Genomic DNA, 26,866 nt, shown 5'->3' with positions numbered 1-26,866 from the left:
AAGTTGAAGCTGCAAATACCCTAAGACCTAACAGTGCCAAACAAGACAATCTTGCACGTCCATGTTCTCCGGAAGCCAAGCACAAGAGCATTCACAGCAGAAACTGGAAACAACCCATACACCAGGAGAATGGAATACCATGGAATACTTGGAACAGTAATAATGAGTGAACCACAGCTTCAGGCATCAACATGGATAAATCTCATGAACATAATGTTGCAAAAATAAAAGCAAATGGCATGAGTGGGATTCCATTTACATAAAAGCAAAAAATTATATGAAAACGAAACCATGTTTTCTTTAGAAATATACATGTAGAAAGTCAAACTATAAGGAAAAGCAAGGAAACAATAAACACCGAATTCAGGATGATGGTTATCTGTGGGGGAGGGAAACGCAAGGAGTTACTAAAGATATAGGTATCAGCTGGGTGCAGTGGCTCACGCCTGTAATCCCAGCACTTTGGGAGGGTGAGGTGGGAGAATCATTCGAGCCCAGGAGTTTGAGACCAGCCTGAACAACATAGTGAGACCGTGTCTCTACAAAAAATTTAAAAAATTTAGCCAGGCAAAGTTGCGTGCCTGTAGTCCTAGCTACTTGGGAGGCTGAGGTGGGAGGATCCTTTGAGCCTAGGAGGTCAAGGCTGCAGTGATTGGGCCACTGCACTCCAGGGTTGACAGAGCAAGACCCTGTCTCAAAAAAAAAAAAAAAAGAAAGAAAGAAAAAAAAAGCCGGACACGGTGGCTCACGTCTGTAATCCCAGCACTTGGGGAGGCTGAGACAGGCAGATTACCTGAGGTCAGGAGTTCGAGACCAGCCAGGCCAACATAGTGAAACCCCATCTCTACTAAAAATACAAAACTTAGCCGGGCGTGGTGGCAGGCACCTGTAATCCCAGGTACTCAGGAGGCTGAGGCAAGAGAATCACTTGAACCCGGATGGCAGACATTGCAGTGAGCCAAGATCGCGCCACTGCACTCCAGCCTGGGTGACGAGAGTGAAACTCCATCTCAGAAAAAAAGAAAAATGGATGTTGTTCTATTTCTTACACTGGGTTGGGGGGTACATGGGTGTTACTTTTATTGCTGTTCTTTATACTATGTGCATACATAATAATTATTCTCATTATGAATTCAATTTTCATTTTTGTAAATGTGAAAAAATCATATTGATGTCAATTAAACAGAGGTTTACTGAGTACTGGATATCATGAGCTGTTGGAAATCCAAAACTGATGAGAGACATCATCCCTCATATGGTTATGTTTTTTTTTGTTGTTTGATGAAAGCAAAAGCAGTGACAGGGCAAGGGCCTAAGGAAGGGTATGGGTATGGTACCTTGATCTTGGCGCCCAGCATCTCAGCAGCATCCTTCTCCCGCCGCAGGTCCTCCATCTTTTTCTCTTTCTCCTTCAGCAGCCTCATCTTCTCCTCTGCAACCAAGCTGTGATCCTCTACAATGGCCCGCTTCTCAATCTCCAGTTTTTCTTGCTGTTCCCGCCAGTAATCATCCTTATCATCCCCTTCCTCCTCACCCTCTTCTCCCTCCTCCTCCTCCTCTTCCCCACCCCCACCACTGCCACCACCTTCCCTCCGCTTCTCTCGCCTCTTCCTCCTACCAATGGACCGTTTTTCCAGCTGGGCCTTGAGCCGAGCAATCTCTTCCTGGAATTCTCGAAGGAGGGCATCCTTGGGGTCCTCATTGACCCTTGGTTTGTTCTTAATGTTTTTGGCACGGTTGGCATATCGCAGAGTGGTCAGAGTCTCTTCTACGTTGTAAGAGGCAGGCCCCACGTTGGCCACCATCACAGTCTTAGCATTGCCACCAAGGGAATCTTGGAGGAGCCTGGTAAGCTTTGAGTCCCGATATGGAATGTGAGTGCTTTTGCCGTCCACTAGAGCAGAGATGACATTACCCAAAGCGGAAAGGGAGAGGTTGATCTTGGTAGCTTCTTTTAATCTCTCCCCTTGTGCGCCAGTCTTGGCTTGCCGTTCGCTGCCAGCAAGATCTACAAGGTTCAATTTTCCTACACGGATGTGGTTTTCACCATCGAGGCCCACCTCGCTGCACTCAATAGTGATAACGAAAATTGCATGAGAACGCGAGCTGTGCTCGTTCATGTTGGTAGCACCGACAGAACGGTTCTGGTTCCCCACATTCATCACATGCTCTATCTCCTTCACACTCTTGGTGACAAAGGAAGACAGGTCTTTCACATACACTCCTGTGTCAGGCCTCTCTTTGAGCTCAAGCCTTTTGGTCTGATCCTTTGAGAGCAAATCTCGGATCTCCTCCTGGTAGATCTCTAAGTAAGAAGCCCTGACCAGGTATTGTTGATTCTGGGATCGAGAGATGTGGGTGAAGATATGGTCAAATGAGTTAGGAATGACTCCTCTTTTTTCAGGGTCACCACGGATTCCTTCCATGGTGTAGGTTTTTCCTGTCCCAGTTTGTCCATAGGCAAAAATGGTTCCATTGAAACCTTGCAGGACAGAGTCAACAAGTGGTCGGAACGTCTCATCGTACAGTTCAAACTGCTTGGCATTCCAGTCATAGACGGCATCAAAGGTGAAGGTCTTGGGCATTTCATGGGCCGTCCCTTTGGGGTTCTTCACAGACACCTGCCCCAGCTTAACATCCACATCCACCACTTTGTCATACGAAGCAGCCTTTTCCTTGCCATTCATGGGCCGACAGCGAACCACCACCCTGACTGACTCTGAGCTTTTCAACTTTGACATGATGAACTCTGATCCAGTCAAATCTTGAGAAGTGTCAATTCAAAATGTCTCAGGATGCTACGGTCCTAGAGAAAAAGCAAAAGTAAATAAGGACAGTACCGTTGTCATTGCGGGCTGCCTGACAGAAGCTGACACACCTAAATAGTCTTCATCTTGCTAACCTGACAGCCATATCTGATAACTTTACTACACTGTGTATTTCCTCACAGGATCTTAACCAGCTTCAGTGGTAAAAAATAAAAAACTGCAGTCCACCAGTATTGTTGGCTAGCCCATCCTCCTCTCAATCAATATCTGATCTTATGCTATAGGCTGAGGCAGCTGGAAATCTTTTAAGTCTGGGTCTCACTCTGGGAGGCCGAGGCAGGGAAATTCCTTGAGACCAGGAGTTTGAGACCAGCCTGGGCAACACAGCAAGATCCTGTCTCCAAAAAATTTGTGAATTAGGCTGTACACAGTAGCTCACATCTGTAATCCCAGCATTTTAGGAGGCTGAAGCCAGAGGATCACTTGAGTACAGGTGTTTGAGATCAGCCTGGGCAACATAGGGAGCCCCCATCTCTCCAAAAAAAATATATATATACCAACAACAATTAGCTGCACACGGTGGCTCATGCCTGTAGTCTTAGCTACTTGGGAAGCTGAGATGGGAGGACTGCTTGAGCCCAGGAGGTTGAGGGTACAGTAAGCTGCAATCACGCCACTGCCCTTCAGCCTGGATGACAGAGTGAGACTCTATCTTAAAAATAAAGTAAAATAAGTGGCCGGGCGCGGTGGCTCACGCCTGTAATCCCAGCACTTTGGGAGGCCGAGGCGGGTGGATCACGAGGTCAGGAGATTGAGACTATCCTGGCTAACACGGTGAAACCCCATCTCTACTAAATATACAAAAAATTAGCCGGTGTGGTGGCAGGCGCCTATAGTCCCAGCTACTTGGGAGGCTGAGGCAGGAGAATGGCGTGAACCTGGGAGGCAGAGGCCGAGATCCTGCCACTGCGCTCCAGCCTGGGTGACAAAGCGAGACTCCGTCTCAAAAAAAAAAAAAAAAGTAAAATAAAAATAATGACCAGGCTCAGTGGCTCACGCCTGTAATCCCAGCACTCTGGGAGAACGAGGTGGATGGATCCCTTGTGGCCAGGAGTTCGAGACCAGCCTGGCCAACATGGCAAAACCCTGTCTCTACGAAAAATACAAAAATTAGCTGGGCGTGGTGGTGGGCACCTGTAATCCCAGCTACTCAGGGGGCCGTGGCACGAGAATCACTTGAGCCTAGGAGGCAGAAGTTGCAGAGAGCCAAGACTGCGCCACTGCACTCTGGCGTGGAGGACAGAGCAAGACTCTGTTTCAAAATAAATACAGTAAAATAAAAATACAAAAATAAAAATCAGCCAGGGGTGGTGATGTGTGCCTGTAGTCCTAGCTACTCAGGAGGCTGAGGCAGAAGGACTGCTTGAGCCCAGGAGTTCAAGGCTGCAGTGAGCTATGATCGTGTCACTGCACTCCAGCCTACACAAGAGAATGAAACCCTTTTTTTTTATTTGAGACGGAGTCTCGCTCTGTCACCCAGGCTGGAGTGCAGTGGTGTGAGCTTGGCTCACTGCAAGCTCTGCCTCCCGAATTCACGTCATTCTCCTGCCTCAGCCTCCCAAGTAGCTGGGACTACAGGCACCTGCCACCATGCCCAGCTAATTTTTTGTATTTTTAGTAGAGACAGGGTTTTGCCATGTTGGCCAGGCTGGTCTCAAACTCCTGGCCACAAGGGATCCCTCCACCTCATTCTCTCAAAGTGCTAGGATTATAGGCGTGAGCCACCCAGCCTGGTCATTATTTTTATTTTCCTTTTTTTTTTTTTGAGACAGAGTCCTGCTTTGTCACCCAGGCTGGAGCACAGTGGCACGATCTCGGCTCACTGCAAGCTCCGCCTCCCGGGTTCATGCCATTCTCCTGCCTCAGCCTCCCGAGTAACTGGGACTATAGGTGCCCGCCACCATGCCCAGCTAATTTTTTGTGTTTTTAGGAGAGATGGGGTTTCACTGTGGTCTCGATCTTCTGACCTCGTGATCCACCCACCTCGGCCTCCCAAAAAACCTTTTCTTAAACAAATGAAAAAAAGTCTTATATTCTCTTGAACTACTATAACCTGTTGAAATACTACAACCTCTGGGTAGAGCAATTTGGACCTACCCATCAACATTTAAAATGCATATACTTTTTGAACTAGCAATTGTACTGCTAAGAATTTATCCTAGAGATACAGATTTTAAACAATGACATATACACAAGGATATTTATTGTGGGAGCAACAGATTGTGAGCAACCCGGGTTCCCATCAAGAGGAGACTGATTAAATTAAATATATTCAATATATGTGGAATCCTATGCAGTTATTAAAAAGAAGGTGGTAATCTAAATGTAATCCTATACCAAGATATGTTGTTAAGTGAAAAAAGTAGGTGACAGTGTGTACAGTATAGTTTACATAGTGTGAAAAATGGAAGCTATAACACCAAGAATGAACCTTAATGTAAATTATGCACTTTGGGTGATAATGTGTCAATGCAGGTCTGTTGCTTATAACAAACGTACCACTCTGGTAGGAGATGTCCATAATGGGAGAGGCTTTGTATGTGTGGAGGCAGAGGTATGTGAGAAATCTGTGTACCTTCCGCTTATTTTTGCTGGGAACCTGAAACTGCTCTAAAAATAAACTCTATTTAAAAAACAAACATTACATAAGAAAAGGGGGGATATATGCATGTTATATGCTTGATATGAATACAATATTGTTAGAAGTATACTTCTAAAGGTAGTAACAGTAGCAGCTTTAGCACGGGAACTATGGGCCCAGGAGACTCAGAAGCCTAAAGAGAGAGGAAAGGCTGAGCGTGGTGGCTCACGCCTGTAATCCCAGCACTTTGGGAGGCTGAGGCAGGTGGATCACAAGGTCAAGAGATCAAGACCATCTGGGCCAACATGGTGAAACCCCATCTTTACTAAACATACAAAAATTAGCTGGGCATGGTGGCGCAAGCTTGTAGTCCCAGCTACTTGGGAGGCTGAGACAGGAGAATTGCTTGAACCCGGGAGGTGGCGGTTGCATTGCAGTGAGCCGAGATTGCACCACTGCACTCCAGCCTGGTGACACAGCGAGACTCCGTCTCAAAAAAAAAAAAAAAAAAAAAAAAAAGGAAAAACTTTTCACAGTATACTCATTTGTAGTATTAGAATTTCCTAGCTTGTGCTAATAATACTTTTCAATCCCACAATCATCAATAAAAACTGGCTTGTGCAAAATGTGTGCAAATAAATAAGGATGTGGTATAATGCATTACATAAAAAGCACTCATTCAATCAATAATTTTTTTTTTCTTTGAGACAGAATCTTGCTCTGTTGCCAGGCTGGAGTGCAGTGGTGTGATCTTGGCTCACTGCAACCTCCAACTCCCTGGTTCAAGCGATTCACCTGCCTCAGCCTCCCTAGTAGCTGGGATTACAGGCACATGCCACCATGCCCAGCTAATCTTTTTCGTACCTCATGATTGGCCTGCCTCAGCCTCCCAAAGTGCTGGGATTACAGGCGTGAGCCACCGCACCCGGCAATAACTTTCTTTTTTTTTTTTTGAGATGGAGTCTTGCTCTTATTGACCAGGCTGGAGTGCAATGGCGTGATCTCGGCTCACTGCAACCTCTGCCTCCTGGGTTCAAGCAATTATCCTGCCTCAGCCTCCCGAATGGTTAGGATTACAGGCACCTGCCACCATGGTCTAAAAATACAAAATCAATCAATAAATTTAATAGAATTGGAATGCAAATAAGAAAATGGAGCCAGGTGTGGTGGCTCACACCTGTAATCCCAGCACTTTGGGAAGCCAAGGAGGGCAGATCACCTGAGCAGCAGTTCGAGATCAGCCTGGCCAACATGGTGAAACACCATCTGTACTAAAAAAAAAAAAAAAAATACAAAAATTTAGCCAGGCATGGTGGCATGTGCCTGTAATCCCAGCTACTTGAGGCAGCAGAATTGTTTGAACCTGGGAGGCGGAGGCTGCAGTGAGCCAAGATTGTGCCATTGCACTCCAGTCTGGGTGACAGAGCAAGACTCCATCTACACACACACACACAAAAAAGGTGGGGGGGTGTTAAAATTTTATAAAGTAAAAACAAAAAGAGAGAGAGTTTCATTTGGTGCTGGAAAACTCAGGGAGCAGAAGAAAGGATTAAATGGGTCCTTTGGGTGGGGGTAGGTAGTAAGCAGGTCAGAGTACTTTACCGGTATATATGAGGACCCCAAACTCCTATAAATCTCAGTGCAGAGATTTTTAAATTTTCTTTTTAAAAGACAGTCTCGCTTTGTCACCCAGGCTGAAGTGCAGTGGCGTGATGACAGCTCACTGCAGCCTTGACCTCCCAGGCTCAAGTGATCTCCTCCCACCTCGGCCTCCCAAGTAGCTGGGACTATAGGTGCACACCACCACACCTGACTAAGTGCAGGGATTTTTAAAAACATGTAATTCATGTTTTTTGGGGTTTTTTTGTTTGTTTGTTTGTTTTTTAAACAGAGTCTCCCCTCTGTCCCCCAGGCTGGAGTGCAGTGGTGCGATCTCGGCTCACTGCAACCTCCACCTCCTGGGTTCAAGCAATTCTCCTGCCTCAGCCTCCTAAGTAGCTGGGACTACAGGCACCCACCACCATGCCCGGCTAATTTTTGTAGTTTTTTTTTTTTAGTAGAGACAGGGTTTTGCCATGTTGGCCAGGCTGGTCTCTAACTCCTGACCTCAGGTGATCCACCCACCTCAGCCTCCCAAAGTGCTGGGATTACAGGCGTAAGCCACCATGCCTGGCTGTTTTTTTTTTTTTTTTTTTTTATCAAAAGGCTCTTCAGTGACAGGTCTCTCTCTCTCTCTCTCTCTCTCTCTCTGTGACCTGCTCTCTAGCCACCCTGTTCTGCTGCTCACAGACAAGTGTTATTAGATTTTAAATCATTGATACATAATAAGCAAATATGTATTAATACACATTTATCCTCTCCCTTTTTACACAAACATATTATATACAATAATAAACAGTGTCCTTGGAGTTCATTCCCTCGGTAAATACAGAGCTGCTTTATTCTCTGCAACAGCAGCATCATACTCTACTGCATGCATGCACCATAATTTATGTCACTGCTGCAGATGCACTTCAGCTGTTTCTGATATTCTGCTGTGAAAAACCTAGGACGTACAATCATTCATGTGTGGGAAAGTATATCTGTAAGCATCAATTCCTAGAAGTGGAACTGCTGAATCAAAGGATATATGCAATTGCAATTTTTAAAAAATATGCAGAACAATGACAGCAGTATTCTTTTAAGTTGTGAGAATGACTTATTTCCTGCCATTCTCCCATGGTGGGAGAAGGTGAAGCAGTGATGGGCCACTTGGGCATATATGCTGTGGCTTAATAAATAGACAGCAGCAACATATTCCCCCACTGCCCTTCACAGACTGTTCTGCTGCTAAGCAAGTGGAAACACAAAAAGTTGCTTTTCATATTTCTTCTAGTTGTTACATGTAATACAATATTGTTGTCTAGAATGAAGAAATCCAGAAGACCTTTTACCCTCTCTGAACCCGTTTTCTGTAAATCTGAAAAAATAGGTATAATTCTTCTTTCTTATGGATGATTATGAGACTAAGAGGTGCTTATAAGGGTGGAAGTACTTTGTAAACTAATATAAAGCTAGATTAAAATAACAATACAGATTCATCCAAAACCCTTGTCAGGGGGTCATTCCAGAGATTAAGGATGAGGCCTAATTTTATGCATTAAACATCACTAGAATAACATTTCTTTTTCTTTTTTTTTTTTTTTTTTTTTGTGAGACTGAGTTTTGCTCTTGTGACCCAGGCTGGAGTGCAATGGCACAATCTTGGCTCACTGCAACCTCTGCCTCCAAGGTTCAAGCAATTATCCTGCCTCAGCCTCCCGAATAGCTAGGATTACAGGTGCCCACCAACACACATGGTTAATTTTTGTATTTTTAGTAGAGATGTTGGCCAGGCTGGTCTCAAACTCCTCATCTCAGGTGATCCACCTGCCTTGGCCTCCCAAAGTGCTGGGATTACAGGTTTGAGCCACTGCACCCAGCCTAAATTAACTTTTTTTTTTTTTTTAATGGAGTCTCGCTCTGTCACCCAGGCTGGAGTACAGTGGCATGATCTCGGCCCACTGCAACCTGCGTCTCCCGGGTTCAAGCAATTCTCCTGCCTCAGCCTCCCAAGTAGCTGGGATCACAAGCACCCACCACCAGGTCCAGCTAATTTTTGCATTTTTAGTAGAGATGGGGTTTCACCATGATGGCCAAGCTGGTCTGGAACTCCTGGCCTCAGGCGATCCACCCCACTCAGCCTCCCAAAGTGCTGGGATTACAGGCGTGAGCCACAGCGCCCACTCTAAAATAACATTTCTATTGTTCAGTTTGTAACAATCATCCTAAAAAAAATTCAGATTAAATTGAGATCTAAATACCTAATTGATGTTCAATAAGAACTAAATCTCAAGCCGTGTAAAGAAAACTATGCAAAAGGAAGCCCTTCAGGAATGTAGTCATTATCTTCTAGATCAAGGGTGTCCAATCTTTGGCTTCCTTGGGCCACACTGGAAGAAGAATTGTCTTGAGCCGCACCACACATAAAATACACTAACACTATGATGGTTAATGAGTTAAACAAAAAATTGCAAAAAAAATCTCATAATGTTTAAAGAAAGTTTACAAATTTGTGTTGGGCCACATTCAAAGCCATCCTGGGCCGCGGGTTGGACAAACTTCTTCTAGATGCTATTACAATTTTGCCAGATGGGAAGAAAGAGACAGATGTTAGAATGGCCAGTTTCCTGCGTCTTTTCATTTCAGGGGAATGGCTCATGAGCTACGGCCTGTCTCTCCCTCCATTTCAACAGACGCCTGCCAAAGCTGATCTAGGTGCAAAGGGAAAATCCCAGCCCCTGATATCCTCTGGGAAGACCTCTGTTTCAGTGCACGAGCCTGCCAGACAAGATCCTAGACCTGATAGAGTAAGAGAAACAGAATGGCAGGGCAGGACAGGGAGACAGGTCAGTGCAGAGGACGGATTCTTCTGCATTACAGACTTCTGAGAAGGCGGAGCTGTCCGACTTTTACCTGTCAAAACAATGGGGCTCCAAGCCTATGGAAAAAGAAGAAAGAAAGCCTGCAGCAAGCTGACCTTGAGGTTCAGCTGCTTTGTAATAGCTCCGTATATTTTTTGAGCTCTCCAAAATGATAGAAACAAAGGAATGATAATGACCTACATTAATCTTAAAAATCTTTAAAAAGGAAGGAATTCCCAAAGCATGAGTCCCCTTAATTAAATCTCCTCAACTCTGAACACAGAACACCATTTCTTTTCTGAACTCACCCAGCTAGACTGAACTAGTCATGTATTATTGACATATTCTTTCAGGAAAATGGACTAAGTTAATTTCCTGCCACCAAGGCTTAAAATCTTATTCTGGGTCTTCCTCAAAGGAGAGAGTTTTCTTGGAAGGATGCCCTGATACTCTTTCTTTATTACCTTTGTTATTCTTCCAGTGGGTCTAATTAGAGTGATAAATCTTTAAAGAAACTCACAGAATTGCCAGGAAAGAAGGAAGCACAGATCAGCAGCTCATCGCCTTCATCCTGAAGACCTTTTCTGCTAGAACTTGTCATTCAATGTTAACACCCACTGTTTGAATGGTTATTGAACATGAAAAATTGAGTAATTCCCCAACCTCAACTCTTTTATCTGCTGAGGAAATCAGATGCACATTTGTCACGGCAGTCACACTCTTCCAGACTGTTCTCCAACTCTTTTGTGTTTAGATTCATGCATCCTCACCTTGCTAGCTGTCATAGAGTCTCACCTCAAAGTCCAGAACTAGGTATGAATTGGATTCTCAGTAACTACTGGCTTCCTATGGAAAGCCTAAGAGAGAGGTCACAAACTGGTTACATTCTATCTGAAACATTTCATTTGGCCCACCTGGTATTTAAAACAACATGGGCCTGGCGTGGTGGCTCACATCTGTAATCTCAGCACTTTGGGAGGCTGAGGCAGGTGGATCACCTGAGGTCAGGAATTCAAGACTAGCCTGTCCAACACGGTGAGACCCCGTCTTTACTAAAAATACAAAAATTAGCTGGGCATAGTGGCGGGCGCCTGTAATCCCAGCTACTCAGGAGGCTGAGGCAGGAGAATTGCTTGAACCCAGAGGCAGGGTCTGCAGTGAGCTGAGATCGCGCCATTACACTCCAGCCTAGTTGACAAGAGCAGAACTACGTCTCAAAAATAAATAAATAAATAAATAAAACATGGGCTGGGCACAGTGACTCACACCTGTAATCCCAGCACTTTGGGAGGCCGAGGCGGGCGTATCACCTGAGGTCAGGAGTTTGAGACCTCGTCTCTACTAAAAATACCAAAATTAGCTGGGTGTGGTGGCATGTGCCTGTAGTCCCAGGTACTTGGGAGGCTGAGGCAGGAGAATTGCTTGAATCCAGGAGGTGGAGGCTGCAGTGAGCCGAGATTGCACCACTGCATTCCAGCCTGGGTGACAGTGAGACTCTGTCTCAAAAAAAAAAAAAAAAAAAAAAGACCATGAAGCGTGGGCAACATAGGGAGACCTCCATCTCCACCAAAAATTTAAAAATTAGCAGGGCATGGTGCCGCTTGCCTGTGGTCCTAGCTAGTCGAGAGATTGAGGCGAGAGGATCACGTAAGCCCAAGTCAAGGCTACAGTGAGCCATGATTGCACCACTGCACTCCAGCCTGGTGCTAGGTCTTGCCCTGTTTCCAAAAGTAAAAATAAACAACAACAACAACAAAATCCTCAGCAATTCCACTTCTCTATCTATGTATATCCTAGCAAAAAGCTTTGCATATGTGCACAAGAAAACATGGACAAGATTGCTTCCTGCAGCATAGTTATCACAGTAGAAAAACTAGAAACAGGCTGGGTGCAGTGGCTCACACCTGTAATCCTAGCACTCTGCGAGGCCGAGGTGGGAGAACTCTTTGTGGCCAGGAGTTCAAGACCAGCCTGGGGAACATAGTGAGACCATCTCTACAAAAAAATTTTTAAAAATCAGCAGGTGCGGCGGCTCACGCCTGTAATCCCAGCACTTTGGGAGGCCGAGGTGGGCAGATCACAAGGACAGGAGATGGAGACCATTGTGGCTAACACGGTGAAATCCTGTCTCTACTTAAAAAATACAGAAAAAATTGGGGGCGTGGTGGTGGGCGACTGCAGTCCCAGCTACTCGGGAGGCTGAGGCAGGAGAATGGTGTGAACCTGGGAGGCGGAGCTTGCAGTGAGTGGAGATCGCACCACTGCACTCCAGCCCGGGCGACAGAGAGAGACTCTGTCTCAAAAAAAAAATTTACATTTAAAAAATATAGCTGGGTGTGGTAGAATATACCTGTAGTCCCAGCTTCTTGGGAGGCTGAGGCAGTAGGATACCTTGAGTCCAGGAGTTGGAGGTTGTAGTGAGCCATAATAGCCCTACTGCACTCCAACCTGGGTGACAGAGGGAGACACTATCTGTAAACAAAACAAAACAAAACAAAACAGGCCAGTGTGGCGGCTCTCACCTATAACCCCAGTACTTTGGGAGGACAAGGCAGGAGGATTGCCTTAGTTCAGGAGTTGGAGACCAGCCTGGGAACAGAAGGAGACCCCATCTTTAAAAATTAGCCAGGCGTGATGACACATGCCTATAGTCCCAGTACTTGGGAGGCTGAGGCAGGAGGATTGCTTAAGCCCAGGAGGTTAAGACTGCAGCAAGTCATGATCACACCACTGCACTCCAGCCTGAGTCACAGAGGAAGACCCTGTCCCAAAAAACAAACAAAAAAAATCTAGAAACAACCTAGACATCCATTTATAGGGGAAATGAATAATAAAATATGATATATTCATATTATAGACAATATGGCTGGGTGTGGTGGCTCACGCCTATAATCCCAGCACTTTGGGAGGCTGAGGCCGGAGGATCATCTGAGGTCAGGAGTTTGAAACCACCCTGGCCAACATGGCGAAACCCTCTCTCTACTAAAAAATACAAAAATTAGCAGGGCATGCTGCGATGCGCTGTAATCCCAGCTACTTAGGAAGCTGAGGCACGAGAATCACTTGAACCCAAGAGTCAGAGGTTGCAAGCGAGCTGAGATTGCGCCACTGTGCCCCAGCCTGGGTGATAGAGCGAGACTCTGTCTCAAAAAAAAAAAAAAAAAAAAAAATATATATATATATATATATATATATATACACACACACACACACACCATTCAGTAGTTACAAGTTATAAGTAATAAATTAGAGCAGAGGTCAGCAAATTACAGTCCAGGATACAAATCTGGCCCAGAGCCTGGTTTTGTAAACAAAGTTATATTAGAACAGCAATAATCCTTAGTTTACATATTATCTACTGCTGCATTAACTATAGAGGTGAATAGAGTTGAGTAGTTGCAATAGAGACAATATGGACTACAATACTAAAATATTTACTATCTGGCCTTTTACAGAAAGTGTTTGCCAATCTCTGAATTAGGGTTACAGATTTAACATGGATAAATAAATAGGCTGAGTGAGAAACAAAGCTGCAGAGTGACAGTTACGATTAGGAATTTACAAAAAAATACGGTGCTCATGGATTTGCATTTATGTATGTATAAGTACTAAAAAGTGGGATAGGATGGGTGCAGTGGCTCACACCTCTGTAACTGCAGCACTTTGGTAGGCTGAGGTAGGAGGATGATCACTTGAGTTCAGAAGTTTGAGACCATCCAGGGCAACAGAGCAAGACCCTATTTCTACAAGAAATGAAAATTAGCCCAGTGTGGTGGCCTACTACCTACAGCTACTCCAAAAAGGTGGAAGGATCACTTGAGCCCAGGAGGTGGAGGTTACAGTGAGTCACGATTGTACCACTGCACTCCAGAGTGAGACCCTGTCTCTGAAGAAGGGAAGGGGAAGAGAGGGGAGGGGAGGGGAGGGGAGATAGAAGGATATGTAACAATTTATGACAGTGGCTGCCCAAACTGGGCAATGGGAAGTATGAATAATGGGAGTAGAGATGGGAAGGATATTTCAACTTTATCTGTAATACTTTATCCTTTCTCTTAAAAAACAAAAACAGAGGAAGGTTTCAAGCTTTATAACATTTCCCTTACTTTGCTGATTCTATCTCTTATATTATTCTCTGAATTTTTGTTTTGTTTGTTTTTTGAGATAGAGTCTCACTCTGTCACCCAGGCTGGAGTGCAGTGGCGCAATCACAGCTCACTGCAACCTCCGCCTCCCTGGCGATTTTCCGCCTCAGCCTCCTGAGTAGCTGGGATTACAGGCTCAGGCCGCCATGCACAATTAATTGTTGTATCTGTTTGTAGAGCTGGGTTTTTGCCATGTTGGCCAGGCTGGTCTCGAACTCCCAGCCTCAAGTGACCCACCCACCCTGGACTTCCAAAGTGCTGGGATTACTGGTGTGACATTGCACCAGGCCTGAATTTTTTTTTTTTAATTCAAAAAAACAACAATTTTTTTTTTTTTTTTGAGACGGAGTTTCACTCTTGTCCAGGCTGGAGTGCAACAACATGATCTTGGCTCACTGCAACCTCCACCTCCCAGGTTCAATCTCCCCGCTTAGCCTCCCAAGTAGCTGGGATTGCAGGGATGCGCCACCTTGCCCGGCTAATTTTGTATTTTTTTAAGTAGAGATGGGGTTTCTCCATGTTGGTCAGGCTGGTCTCAAACTCTTGACCTCAGGTGATCTGCCCGCCTCAGCCTCCCAAAGTGCTGGGATTATAGGCGTGAGCCACAGCACCCGGCCTAACAATTTCATATTAAAAAAAAAATCCACTTCTCTGGAAACATGGGAATATCTGACAGCCCTTGATCTGAACCCCAAGTGGAAGCAATAGGAATCTTCCCCAACCCCACTATCTCCTGTTTCATATCTAGCATGCTTTGCTCATTTATACTTCCTGGCTGGCTCTTGTAGACATCTCTGTCTATGACCAAATTCATATATGTATGATTTGATTAAGAAAGGCCCGACATACTAGCCCCTCTTTTTAAACGCCATTTGCCGAGGCTCTGTAATGACATGGAAAATGCTTATCATAAATGAAAAAGCAGTTTACAAAATTGAATCACTGCATGCAATCACAATTATATAAAAATAAAGACACACGTAAAAACATCAATAGTGGTCAACCTTGGGTAATAGTATAGGTGATTTCCCCTGCTCTTTCAACATTTCTGTATTTTCCAAATTCTCTTTAATGAGTATGTGGTATCTCCAAATGGGAAAAAATAGAGGTCTGGCAATTCCCCAGGAACAACCCTGCAAGGAGGTGCAACCTGTGGGCACACAGAGTGCATACTAACGCACCTCAAATCAATGCATTCCAAAGCAATGTCCTGTAAGATCAGATCAGGCAACCACCTGCCAACTGCCTGGCCCAGGGTTCAAATACTCAGAGTATCTGAAATGCAGCCCAAGCCAAAGATCACATGAGCCATCAGAAAAGCACTGCAACACTCGAGCAAGGAGTAAAAGCGACTCCCTGCTAAGCAGCCTAAACCAATTCCCTGGACAGGCTTCTCTCGGGGGAAGCAGCTGTTTTTACTCTGTATCCACCTCATCACCATCAACACTACTCCTTTTTACAATTATTTCTAATTGTTTCTGAAGTATCAGGACTCCGTGTTTGCAATCCCTGAACCACACCATGAAAGCAAGTCCAATTCTAGGTCTCTGGTTCCTATGTTGGCCAGTTTCACAAAGGGAGTTACACACTTCTTAAAACAAGATTATCCATCTTGGGTTGAAAAATAACACCACTGTCCTGCAGAACTTTTAAAAAGACATTTTATACATATTGAGAAAATGGTTCTACATTTGCTTATATGTGCATAAAATATATCTGAAAGAATTCACAAGAACCATGTAACAATTGCCAGATAACAACACTGGCTTTCCCTAAAAGAGCTAGGTGGATGAGGGCCAAAAGTAGAAGAGAAACTTTTCATTATACACCCTTTTTTTTTCTTCAGACCGAGTTTCACTCTGTCACCCAGGCTGGAGTGCTGTGGTGCAATCTCGGCTCACTGCAACCTCTGCCTCCCATTCAAGCGATTCTTGTGCCTCAGCCTCCCGAGTAGCTGGGATGGCAGGCACCCACCATCACGCCGAGCTAATTTTTGTATTTTTAGTAGAGACAGGGTTTCGCCATGGCCAGGCTGTTCTTGAACTCCCGGCCTCAGGTGATCTGCCCACCTCAGCCTCCCAAAGTGTGTTTACCCTTTAATACCTCTTGAGTTTTGAATCATGTAAATATATTACTTAGTCATAAAATAAAATAAAATCAAGGGGAAAGAGAGATGGAAAGGTTTTGTGAAATTAAACAAATATACAGGGGTTACTCATTTTTCCCATTTTATCTATCCATTTGTGCTGACCACCATGAATATAAGACAATAAAAATGGGCCGGGTGTGGTGGCTCACACCTGTAATCTCAGCACTTTGGGAGGCCGAGGCGGGTGGATCACAAGGTCAATAGATCGAGACCATCCTGGCCAACATGGTGAAACCCCGTCTCTACTACAAGCACAAAACTTAGCCGGGCGTGGTGGCAGGCAGTTGTAGTCTCAGCTACTTGGGAGGCTGAGACAGAAGAATCACTCAAACCCGGGAGGCAGAGGTTGCAGTGAGCTGAGATCATGCCACTGCACTCCAGCCCAGGCGACAGTGCAAGATTCTGTCTCAATTTAAAAAAAAAAAAAAAAAAAAAAGATAATAAAAATGTTTTAATTGATAAATGAGGGGACCTACTAGGGGACCTAAATTTGGGACCTACTTATCCTAAATTTATGATGAAGCTTTGTAAAACAGTTTCTATTAGGTCCACAGCACTAGAATTTTTAACTTTCTAACGTAAATGTAGCAAGTCATGCAGTGTCGGCTCTAAAAAGCATTTAGAGCACAGATGTCAAATAAGAAAGTAATGAAATATATTCTGTTGTTATTACAGGCATTATTTGCAAACATAAGGTCAGCCAGGCGTGGTGGCTCACACCTGTAATCCCAGCACTTCGGGAGGCCGAGGCGGGTGGATCACGAGCTCAGGAGATCAAGACCATCCTGGCTAACATGGTGAAACCCCATCTCTACTAAAAATACAAAAAAATTAGCTGGGCATGGTGGCAGGCGCCTGTAGTCCCAGCTATTCAGGAGGCTGAGGCAGGAGAATGGTGTGAACCCGGGAGGCGGAGCTTGCAGTGAGCTGAGATCGCACCACTGCACTCCAGCCTGGGCGACAGAGCGAGATTCTGTCACAAAAGAAAAAAAAAGGGGGGGGGGCGCGTCACCTTTTTTGTAAGCCAAACAGTTGCGTGAACTGTCTAAAAAGTTTCAAAATGTCCCTTACAGAAAGAACATATAAGAGCCACAGCAACTCAAATTGGCACAACATACTTGAGGGCAGTCAGGCAATCAGTACCAAAACTCTAAATGTGAATACTCCCTTGAAACAGCAATTCCATTTCTTGGAATTATTTTAAGGACATAATTGAGTAACTAAATACATGTGCAACGATGTAATACACATTTGTGTTTGTCACATCACCACCTCTAAGCACTTAAATGCTCATCAATAAGGGAGTGGTTAGATTATGGCACATCTCTACAATGGGAAACTATGAAGTCATTAAAAATGGCAACAAACCTCTAGGTATTTAGATATGGGCAATATTCAAGACATATTGCTGAGTGAAGAAAAAGGCTACTAAACAGAATTACTATGATACAGTTAATGTTTATGTGTACAGGCACACGTGCAGATGCAGATTTGGGGAACACAGAGTAAAGACATTGTTAAAAGCATGAGCTAAGGTGTTCAGCAGGTCTGGCTTTGAATTTCTGCTCTGCCATTTACTAGCTATAAAATCTCAAGAAACTAAGTCACAGTTTCTTCTTCCACCAAGTATGGTTAATAGCAATATCTCCCTTAAAGAACTGTTCTGAGGATTAAACTAATGAATGTTAAATGCTTAGCTTTCAACATTGAAAAGTACTAATAAATACTCATGAAATGCAGGTAATATTGACCTCTAGGGTGGTACGCCTGCAGGTTATTTTTTTGCTTTCTTTGTATTTTTTGATGGGTGCATGTATTTTGATTTTTATAATTAAGGTGGGGGAAGCAATAAAGCAATGTTTTCTTTGGAGAAAAGTCCAGAACTTTGATTTCAGCTTAAATGTCTGAAGAAGACACGCTAGTTCTCCGGAAAGAAACCTAAAAACGTCACAGTCAAGTAACAAGGACAATAAATGCCTGCCCTGAATTCAAACTGGCGCCATGTACTCTCTGTCATTTGATGACACAAAGAGGCAAACAAAGCATTTATTTAGGTAGGGAAAGAAGAAAAGAAACTCTTTTTGGCATTCAATTGTAAAACATAAAATACATTCAAAAATATATTCAAGTCTGTTGAACACCTACTATTCAGAATCAATGCAGTTCTTGGGTTTTATTGTATTCAATAGTCACAACTCACAGTATACCAAGAGCTTAATGTGAGTCCTCTTTTAATCCTCAAAATCACCTTGGGAGGAAGGCAGGCATTAGCCTCATTTAAAGAATAAGGATCAGAGACTCAGGGAAATTAATTTGCCCAAGGTTACACAACAATTAAGTGGAAGAGTCAGGATTCAAAACCAGATTTGTCTTATTTTAAAACCCATATATAAACCCATATATTTTTAAAACACCTGATATATATGCATATATACATGTGTATGTCTATGCAAAGATTAAAGCAATTCAAGCTGTACAGGGTATACAGTGAACATGTAAATCTTCCTAACATATCTGCATTGCTCCTTCATCTTCATCTTTTGTTTTTAAACCTTTTTAACTCAAGTAGCAGTATACTATATACCACTGTACTTCTTCCTATATAAATCTTGGAGAACTCCTTCTCCCCCACCCAACTCATTTTGTGTTGTTTTCTTTGTTTGTTTTTTTGAGACAGACTCTTGCTCTGCACTCCAGGCTGGAGTGCAGTGGCATGATGTTGGCTCACCACAGCCTAAACCTCCTGGGCTCAGGTAGTCTTCCCACCTCAACCTCCTCAGTAGCTGGGACTACAGGTACATGCCACCAAACCTAATTTTGTTTTTATTTTTTGTAGAGACAAATGTCTCACTATGTTGCCCAGGCTGGTCCCCAGGCTGGTCTCAAACTCCTGGCTCAAGTGATCCTTCCGTCTCTCAGCCTCCCAAAGTATGGGATTACAGGCATCAGACACCATGCTTAGCTGCTTCTTTTTCCTTTCTTTTCTGTCTTACTTCCTTTCATTCATTCATTCATTCACTCATTTATTTTGAGACAGAGTCTCAGTTGCCCAGGCTGGAGTGCAGTGGCACAATCACAGCTCACTGCAACGTTGACCTCCTGGGGTCAAGCAATCTTCCCACCTCAGACTCCCAAGTACCTGGGACTATAAGCACACCCCACCACATCCAACTAATTTTTTATTTTTTGTAGAGACGGGGTTTTGCCACATTGGCCAGGCTGGTCTTGAACTCCTGACCTCAGGTGTTCCGCCTGCCTTGGCCTCCCAAAGTGCTGGGATTACAGTCATGAGCCACTGCGCCCAGCCAAAAAATGTCTTTGATCAGTCAGTCCCTTATTGAGGGACCTTCTGATTGTCTCTGGTCATTTGCTACTGCAAACAGTACTGCAGTGGCTATACTGAACATATATACCTTTAGGGTAAGTGGGAGTAGTTGGTAGGATCCACTCCCAGAGGTAGGACTGTTGTACACATTCTATTGTTTTTTAAGAGTCAAGGTCTTCACATTCTGTTGTTTTTCAAGAGCCAAGATCTTGCTCTGTTGCCCAGGCTGGAGTGCAGTGGCAGAATCTCAGCTTACTGCAGCCTCGAACTCCTCGCTCAAGCAATCGTCCCACCTCAGCCTCCAGAGTAGCTGGGACTACAGGCGTGCGCCACTGGACCCGACTTTTCTTTTTTTTTTTTTTCTATTTTTAGTAGAGACGACGTTTCACCGTGTTGGCCAGGCTGGTCTCAAACACCTGACCTCAAGTGATCCACCCGCCTCAGCCTCCCAAAGTGCTAGGATTACAGGCATGAGCCACCATGCCTGGACTAATTTTTAAAATTGTTTGTAGATGTTGGGGGGGGGGGTCTTGCTTTGTTGCACAGGCTGGTCTCAAACTCTTGGCTTCATGTGATTCTCCCACTTAGGCCTCCCAAACTGCTGGTATTACAGGTCCATCATGTAATACCAGCCACCATGGTGAGCCACTACGTCCAGCTCCTTTTTTGATCTTGATTCAAACAAACCAACTGTTAAGAAATGTACAAGGACCAAGCTAGGTGGTTCACCACCCATAATCCCAGCACTTTGGGAGGCCGAGATGGGAGGATCACTTGAGCCTAGGAGTTCAAGACCAGCTTGGACAAGATGGCAAGATCCTGTCTCTACAAAAAAATTTTTAAAACTTAGCCGGGTGTGGTGGTATATGCCTGTGGCCCCAGCTACTCAGGAGGCTAAGTTGGGAGGATCACTTGAGCCCAGGAGTTTGCTTGAGCTGCCTAGGAGTTTGAGGCAGCAGTGAGCTCTGACTGCACCACTGCACTCAAGCCTGGGTGATACAGTGAGACCCTGTCTCAAGAAAAAAAAAAATGAGGCGAGGCGCGGTGGCTCACACCTGTAATCCCAGCACTTTGGGAGGCCAAGGAGGGCGCATCACTCGAGGTCAGGAGTTCAAGCCCAGCCTAGCTAACATGGTGAAACTCTGTCTCTACTAAAAATATAAAAATTAGTTGGGTGTGGTGCATGCATGTCTGTAATCCCAGCTACTTGGGAGGCTGAGGCAGGAGAATTGCTTGAACCCGGGAGGCAGAGATTGCAGTGGGCCTAGATCACACCACTGCACTCCAGCCCGGGTGACAGAGCGAGACTCTGTCTCAAAAAAAAAAAAATGTATAAGACAGTCAAGGAAATTGGAACACTGGATATGAGACAATGTAAGAAATTATTTTTACGTGTAAAAAAATGTTATTATTTTAAAAAGAAAGTTCTTATCCTCTAGAGATAAACAAGAATATTTTCAGATAAAGTTATATGCCGTCTGGGATCTTTTTCAGGGGTGGGGTGCACGAAAGGTTATAGGTAAAATAGGATTGCCAAGTGCTGAGAACTGCTGGAGGTGGGTAATGGGTTCATGATTCATTACATTATTCTAGTTTTATGCATAATTGGGATTTTCCAAATGAAAAAAAAATCACCCTCTAACCAATGGCTTATCATTTAAAATGTTTTTAAAATTACAGTAAAAAACCCCACATAATATAAAATTTACCCTCTTAATCATTTTAAGTGTATTAGTTCAGTAGTGTTAACTATATTCACATTGTTGTATAACACATTTCTAGAACTTTTTCATCTTGCAAAGCTGAAACTTTATAACCACTGAACAATTCCTCATTTCCCCCTCTCCTTAGCCCCTGGTAACCATGTTTCCATGATTTTGTCTACTCTAGCTACCTCGGATAAGTGGAATCATAACAGTATTTGTCCTTTTGTGACTGGCTTATTTCACTCAGCACAATGCCCTCAAGGTTCATCAATACTAAAGCATGTGTCAGAACTTCCTTCTTTTTTAAGGCTGAATAATATTCCATTCCATGTATGCACTATATATATTTTCTTTCTTTTTTTTTTTTGAGACACAGTCTTGCTGACACCCAGGCTGGAGTGCAGTGGTGCAATCACAGCTCACTGCATCCTTGAACTCCTAGGCTCAAGCAATCCTCCCACCTCAGCCTTTTGAGTAGCTGAGACTACAGGTACGTGCCACCATACTCAGCTAATTTATTATTATTATTATTTGTTATAGAAACAAGGTCTCACTATATTGCCCAGGCTGGTCTGGAACTCCTGGGTTCGAGCAATCCTTCCGCCTTGGCCTCCCAAAGTGCTGGGATTACAGGCGTGAGCCATCGCGCCTGGCCTGTACCACATATTCTTTATCCATTTATCTGTTAACGGACATTTGGGCTGCTTCTACCTCTTGGCTATTGTGAATAATGCTATGGGCAGAGGGCCATAGCAAAACCTGTATTTAACAGGCAGAGGTAGCCTCAATAGCCAAAAAGAGATTCAGACACACCTGGGACTGAAACCCAGCTCTATCATTCCTAGTTTTGTTTGTTTGTTTTTGAGATGGAGTCTTGCTGTCACCCAGGCTGCAGTGTAGTGGCGTGATCTCGGCTCACTGCAACTTCCACCTCCCAGGTTCAAGGGATTCTCCTGCCTCAGCTTCCCAAGCAGCTGGGATTACAGGCGCCTGCCACCACGCATGGCTAACTTTTGTATTTTTAGTAGAGCGTGGGTTTCACTATGTTGGCCAGGCTGGTCTCGAATTCCTGACCTCAGGTGTTCTACCTGCCTCGGCCTCCTAAAGTGCTGGGAGCCACTGTGCCCAGCCTATCATTCGTAGTTCTGAGGCTCTGTGAAAGTTTCTTACCCCTCGGAGCTGATTTCCTCATCTGTAAAACGGGAATATCACTAACACCTGCTGCTTGGGGCCGTGTAAGGACTAGAAGAAGACAGGCAGCAAGCGTCTGGCCCACAAGTGGTAACTCTGCCCTGACCCAATTTGCAGAAGAAAAAAACCAGAGACTTAGACAGGGAAGTAACATGGCACACTGAGTTAATAAGTGGCAAAGCAAGCTGAAACCAGGTCCATCTGGCTCCAAAGTCCATGGCCTTTCTTCCACACCAGCATGTCCTAAATGTCAATAATCCGATTGTTTCTGGACAATTTTCGCCATGTCTATCATCACCTGTACTATTATTTACTTAACATTTTTTCTTTAAATCTACTTTGCTTAACACAAAGTTTATTTTAAAAAGAAACTTTATATAACCACCATGAATGGAAAATCAGTATCACTTGTTATAAATAGAAAGTAACTGTGAAAATAAATATAAGAACAGACAACAATGTTACTAAATTCTAGCTAAATACTGTAGCTTATCTGAGGCCTGAAGCTTGATCGCCATTGGTTTGAAAGGGAGCTTAACAAGTGTTAAGAAATAGACTAGTGGCCGAGCGTGGTGGCTCCCGCCTGTAGTCCCAGCCCTTTGGGAGGCCAAGGCAGGTGGATCACAAGGTCAGGTGTTCAAGACCAGCATGGCTAAGACGGTGAAACCCCGTCTTTACTAAAAATACAAAAATTAGCCGGGCATGGTGGCAGGCACCTGTAATCCCAGCTACTCAGGAGGCTGAGGCAGAGAACTGCTTGAACCCAGGAGGCAGAGGTTGCAGTGAGCTGAGATCGTGCCACTGCACTCCAGCCTGGGTGACTGAGACTCCATTTCAAAAAAAAAAAAAAAAAACCAGACTAGTACCAAACAAATACAGTATTCTTCTTGACACAGTCAGAAGAACCAAGAGAGAGTTTTAAAGGGAATAGCTCTCACCACTACATTCAACATAATTTAGGATGTTGTGTTTGACTGTTACCCAAACTCTCCTCCTATTCCACCTGGTTCAGCTCTGCAGAATATAAGGACCCACTCAGACCCCCGGATCAGAATCTTGTCTTATCAAGATTCATGCCTACGCATGCTACCTTTATAGTAAACAGTTTCCAAAGTTGATCCAACAGAATTTCCCATAAATCATAGGATTTATTTTATTAATATGATGAGTTAAATGCTTTTTGAAAAATCCCTCTTCAAAAGTCCATCAGAACTGTCTTGGCTCATTGTCCAATGTTATAATGATATGCTTGCTCTCACAGTTCATACAGTGCACATCACTTGAACCCAGGAGGCGGAGGTTGCAGTGAGCTGAGGCGACAGAGTGAGACTCCAATGCTGTACATAAAATGTTTCCAGTTAATGTTGCCAATAAACAGCCTATTCAGAGAATGAAGGGTTGAAATGACAAAGGCCTATGTTCTGGGTCCTACTCACAGGGAATTCTTCATCAGAAAGAAAAATGGATCAAGAGAAGACAAAAAAGAAGGTGAGAAAAACTATTACATCAAAAAAACACTTCATGATATGTAAAATATATCTAAATAAAGTTGGTTTTTTGTTTGTTTGGAGACAGGATCTCATTCACTGTGTCACCCAGGCTGGAATGCAGTAGCGCAATCATGGCTCACTGTAGCCTTGAACTCCTGGGCTTGAACTTGCCTCAGCTTCCCGAGTAGTTGGGAGTACAGGTGCAAGCCACTGCACCCGGGTAAATTTTCATATGTTTTGTATAGATGGGGTCTCACAATGCTGCCCAGGCTGGTCTCAAACTTCTGGCCTCAAGCAATCTTCCCACTTAGGCCTCCCAAAGCGCTGGGATTACAGGAATGAGCCACCACATCCAGCTAAATCTGTTTTTTAAAGATACTTTTAGGCCAGGCACGGTGGCTCACGCCTGTAATCCCAGCACTTTGGGAGGCCGAGATGGGCAGATCTCAAGGTCAGGGGTTCAAGACCAGCCTGACCAACATGGTGAAACCCTATCTCTACTAAAAATACCAAAATCAGCTGGGTGTGGTGGTGTGCACCTGTAATCCCAGCTACTCAGGAGGCTGAGGCAGGAGAATCACTTGAACCCAGGAGGCGGAGGTTGCAGTGAGCTGACACTGCACCACTGCACTACAGCCTAGGCGACAGAGTGAGACTCCTCTGAAAAAAAAAAAAAAAAAAAAAAAAAAGATACTTTTAGAGGATCCTAAGAAGGGAAATGGACAGTTCTCAGTTAGAATTTTTTAAAGTTTAAACTTTTCACAAACCACTTATTTAGAATTGTTCTCTTAAGAGGCTGAGAGAGAAGGAGATATTCTGTATAACACATTATATGTGATTATAAAAAGGTGGAAACAACTTCAATGCTCAATGCCAGGGAAAGTGTAGTAGTTACTACTAAACTACTAACATGTAGTAATAACTACTAAACACAAAAACACAGCAAGGGGTAGTGGCTCACACTTGTAGTCTCAGCACTTTGGGAGGCTGAGTCAGGAGCATCGCTTGAGGCCAGGAGTTGAGACCAGCCTGAGCAACATAGTGAGATCCTGCCTCCATGAAAAATTTAAAAATTAGCCACAAGTGGTGGCACGCACCTGTGGCCCTGGCTGCTTAGGAAGCTGAGGTGGAAGGACCACTTGAGCCCAGGAGCTGGAGGTTACGGTGAGCTATGATCATGCCACAGTATTCCAGCCTGGGCAACGGAGCGACACCCTATCTCAAAAATAAACAAATAAAATAGATTGGCCCTGGTGGCTCACACTTGTAATCTGAGCACTTTGGGAGGCCAAGGCAGGAGGATCGCTTGAGCCTAGGAGTTTGAGACCAGCCTGAGCAACATAGTGAGACCCTGTTTCTACAAAAATAAAATGAAACAAAAATTGAAATAAATAAGTACAAAAATATGGAAAAATGGTTATGAAATAATGTTAAGCGAACATTTCCAAATAGAAAATGGGAAATATGCTTTGAATACAACTTTCTAAAAATATACTTGCAAGTAGTCAAGTAAGCTAAAACCTGAGTTAGGATACCATCACCATGGGTAAATTCCCCAACCAAATTGTAATTCTGTCTGTCTTTTCAGCTTTAGGTTAACACTGCCATGTTAAAAACATTATTTAAGGGGGGTTGCCTTTGTAATTTAAAATTTTTAACATTAAAGGACCTAGTTTAAAGAAATCATCAGCAGTGCAGACAAAGGTTTACACAAAATAATCATCATTAAGATGTTCTCTGAAGCATTACTCATAATGTTTAAACGTTGAAAATGGCCTAAATAACAACAATGGAGGAAACAGGTGAGAACTGCAAGCCTATGAGATAAAATGTATTTAGGAATACATTTGTATATGGACAGTAAAATGTTAACAGTAGTTATTTCTCAGTGGTGGATCTTAAAGTCAGCCTTATTTAATCTGTTCAGTATTTTCCTCATTTTTTTACTCAATGGAAGTTTATTATTTTTATAATCGGAAAAAATTATATATTTTTAAAAGGCTGACAACTGAAGAATAAGGAAAAACATTACATATATTTCTTAGGCCAGAGTCTAACTTATTATTGCAGATCTTGCAAAACCAGTAACTACTTCCACCAAGGACTATCTTCTTGTGGTTATCTTTAGGTAACTTGAACTGATATTTTATCTTACCTAGATGGAATCTTTTATGATTTGCCAGCTAGATTTTTTGCTTATGTTCTGAAATGTGTTACAAAGTAATGATTACTGTAGTCTGCTAAGCTGCTAGAGATTGTGCTATGAGCTTTTAGTTTCTGTTTAATTTATGTCACACACAAAAGGCCAAGCAAGCCCTTCCTGAAAGCACTGCTGAAGGTGATATGAAGGACTCCAGAGTGGTTAAGTCCCAAGCTCCCAATAATCTATGGCAATTTCTATTTCACTTGAACCCATTTCCATTTATAGACTATATTCGAGCATGACAAAATGCAAGTGCTGCAAATGTCTTGCCAAAAACTTTAAAAATAAAAGCCACACCCACCATGATTATCACTGGTTCCCTCTCTAATGCAAATTATGAGTTAAATAAATCAGCATGCTAAAGATAGATCTTCCTGTGTGAAGAGCTCAATGTCCGCAATCAGTGTGACAAAGTGAGAAGACACAATGTGTCACCATGATTAACTGAACCTTAAACATGAACATCCCAAGCTGCTGTGCAGATGTGTGATGCTGATAAGATGAGCTGATTGTAATGCTGACTGCCAAGAAATACGCTCTAAAAGCCACACCCGAAAGGTCTGGGAGAAAGCTCAGTATGAAGTCACCAAGAAAGAACAAAATATCACCCAACTCAAGGTTCAGTCTTGTGGGCAGGGCTGGAAGGGCTTTGGGAAGAACTGTCCTATATCTTTATTTTACATATATATATGTATGTGCAAGACAGAGGCCTAGGGAGGTTGAGTCACTTGCTCCAAGTCACACAGCAAGTAGCAGAATTGATAGAATCCTGCCTTTACCCAGTTCCCACCATCCTTTCAGGTCAAAAT

The 26,866-nt window shown here is 43.7% G+C and overlaps 1 protein-coding gene across 3 annotated transcripts in view; it reads right to left on the bottom strand.

Annotated features, from left to right (window-relative positions):
- KIF3B (kinesin family member 3B) overlaps positions 1–26,866 on the bottom strand; it is a 56,931-nt gene that overhangs the window by 21,804 nt on the left and 8,261 nt on the right. For 2 of the 3 annotated variants that reach the window (XR_010154368.1, XM_016937661.4), the window contains exon 2: positions 1,338–2,806. Coding sequence is in view for 2 of the 3 variants with exons in the window: in XM_016937661.4 (XP_016793150.1) it covers positions 1,338–2,741 (1,404 nt within the window). In the remaining variant the exon portion in view is untranslated. The remainder of the gene's footprint in view (positions 1–1,337; positions 2,807–26,866) is intronic. The other variant, XM_063803301.1, reaches the window with a different exon arrangement.

The sequence above is a fragment of the Pan troglodytes genome, chromosome 21 (assembly GCF_028858775.2).
Source record: "Pan troglodytes isolate AG18354 chromosome 21, NHGRI_mPanTro3-v2.0_pri, whole genome shotgun sequence".
NCBI lineage: Eukaryota > Metazoa > Chordata > Mammalia > Primates > Hominidae > Pan > Pan troglodytes.
Note: the sequence above shows the minus strand (reverse complement) of the source record. Positions and strands in the feature narration are given on the sequence as shown.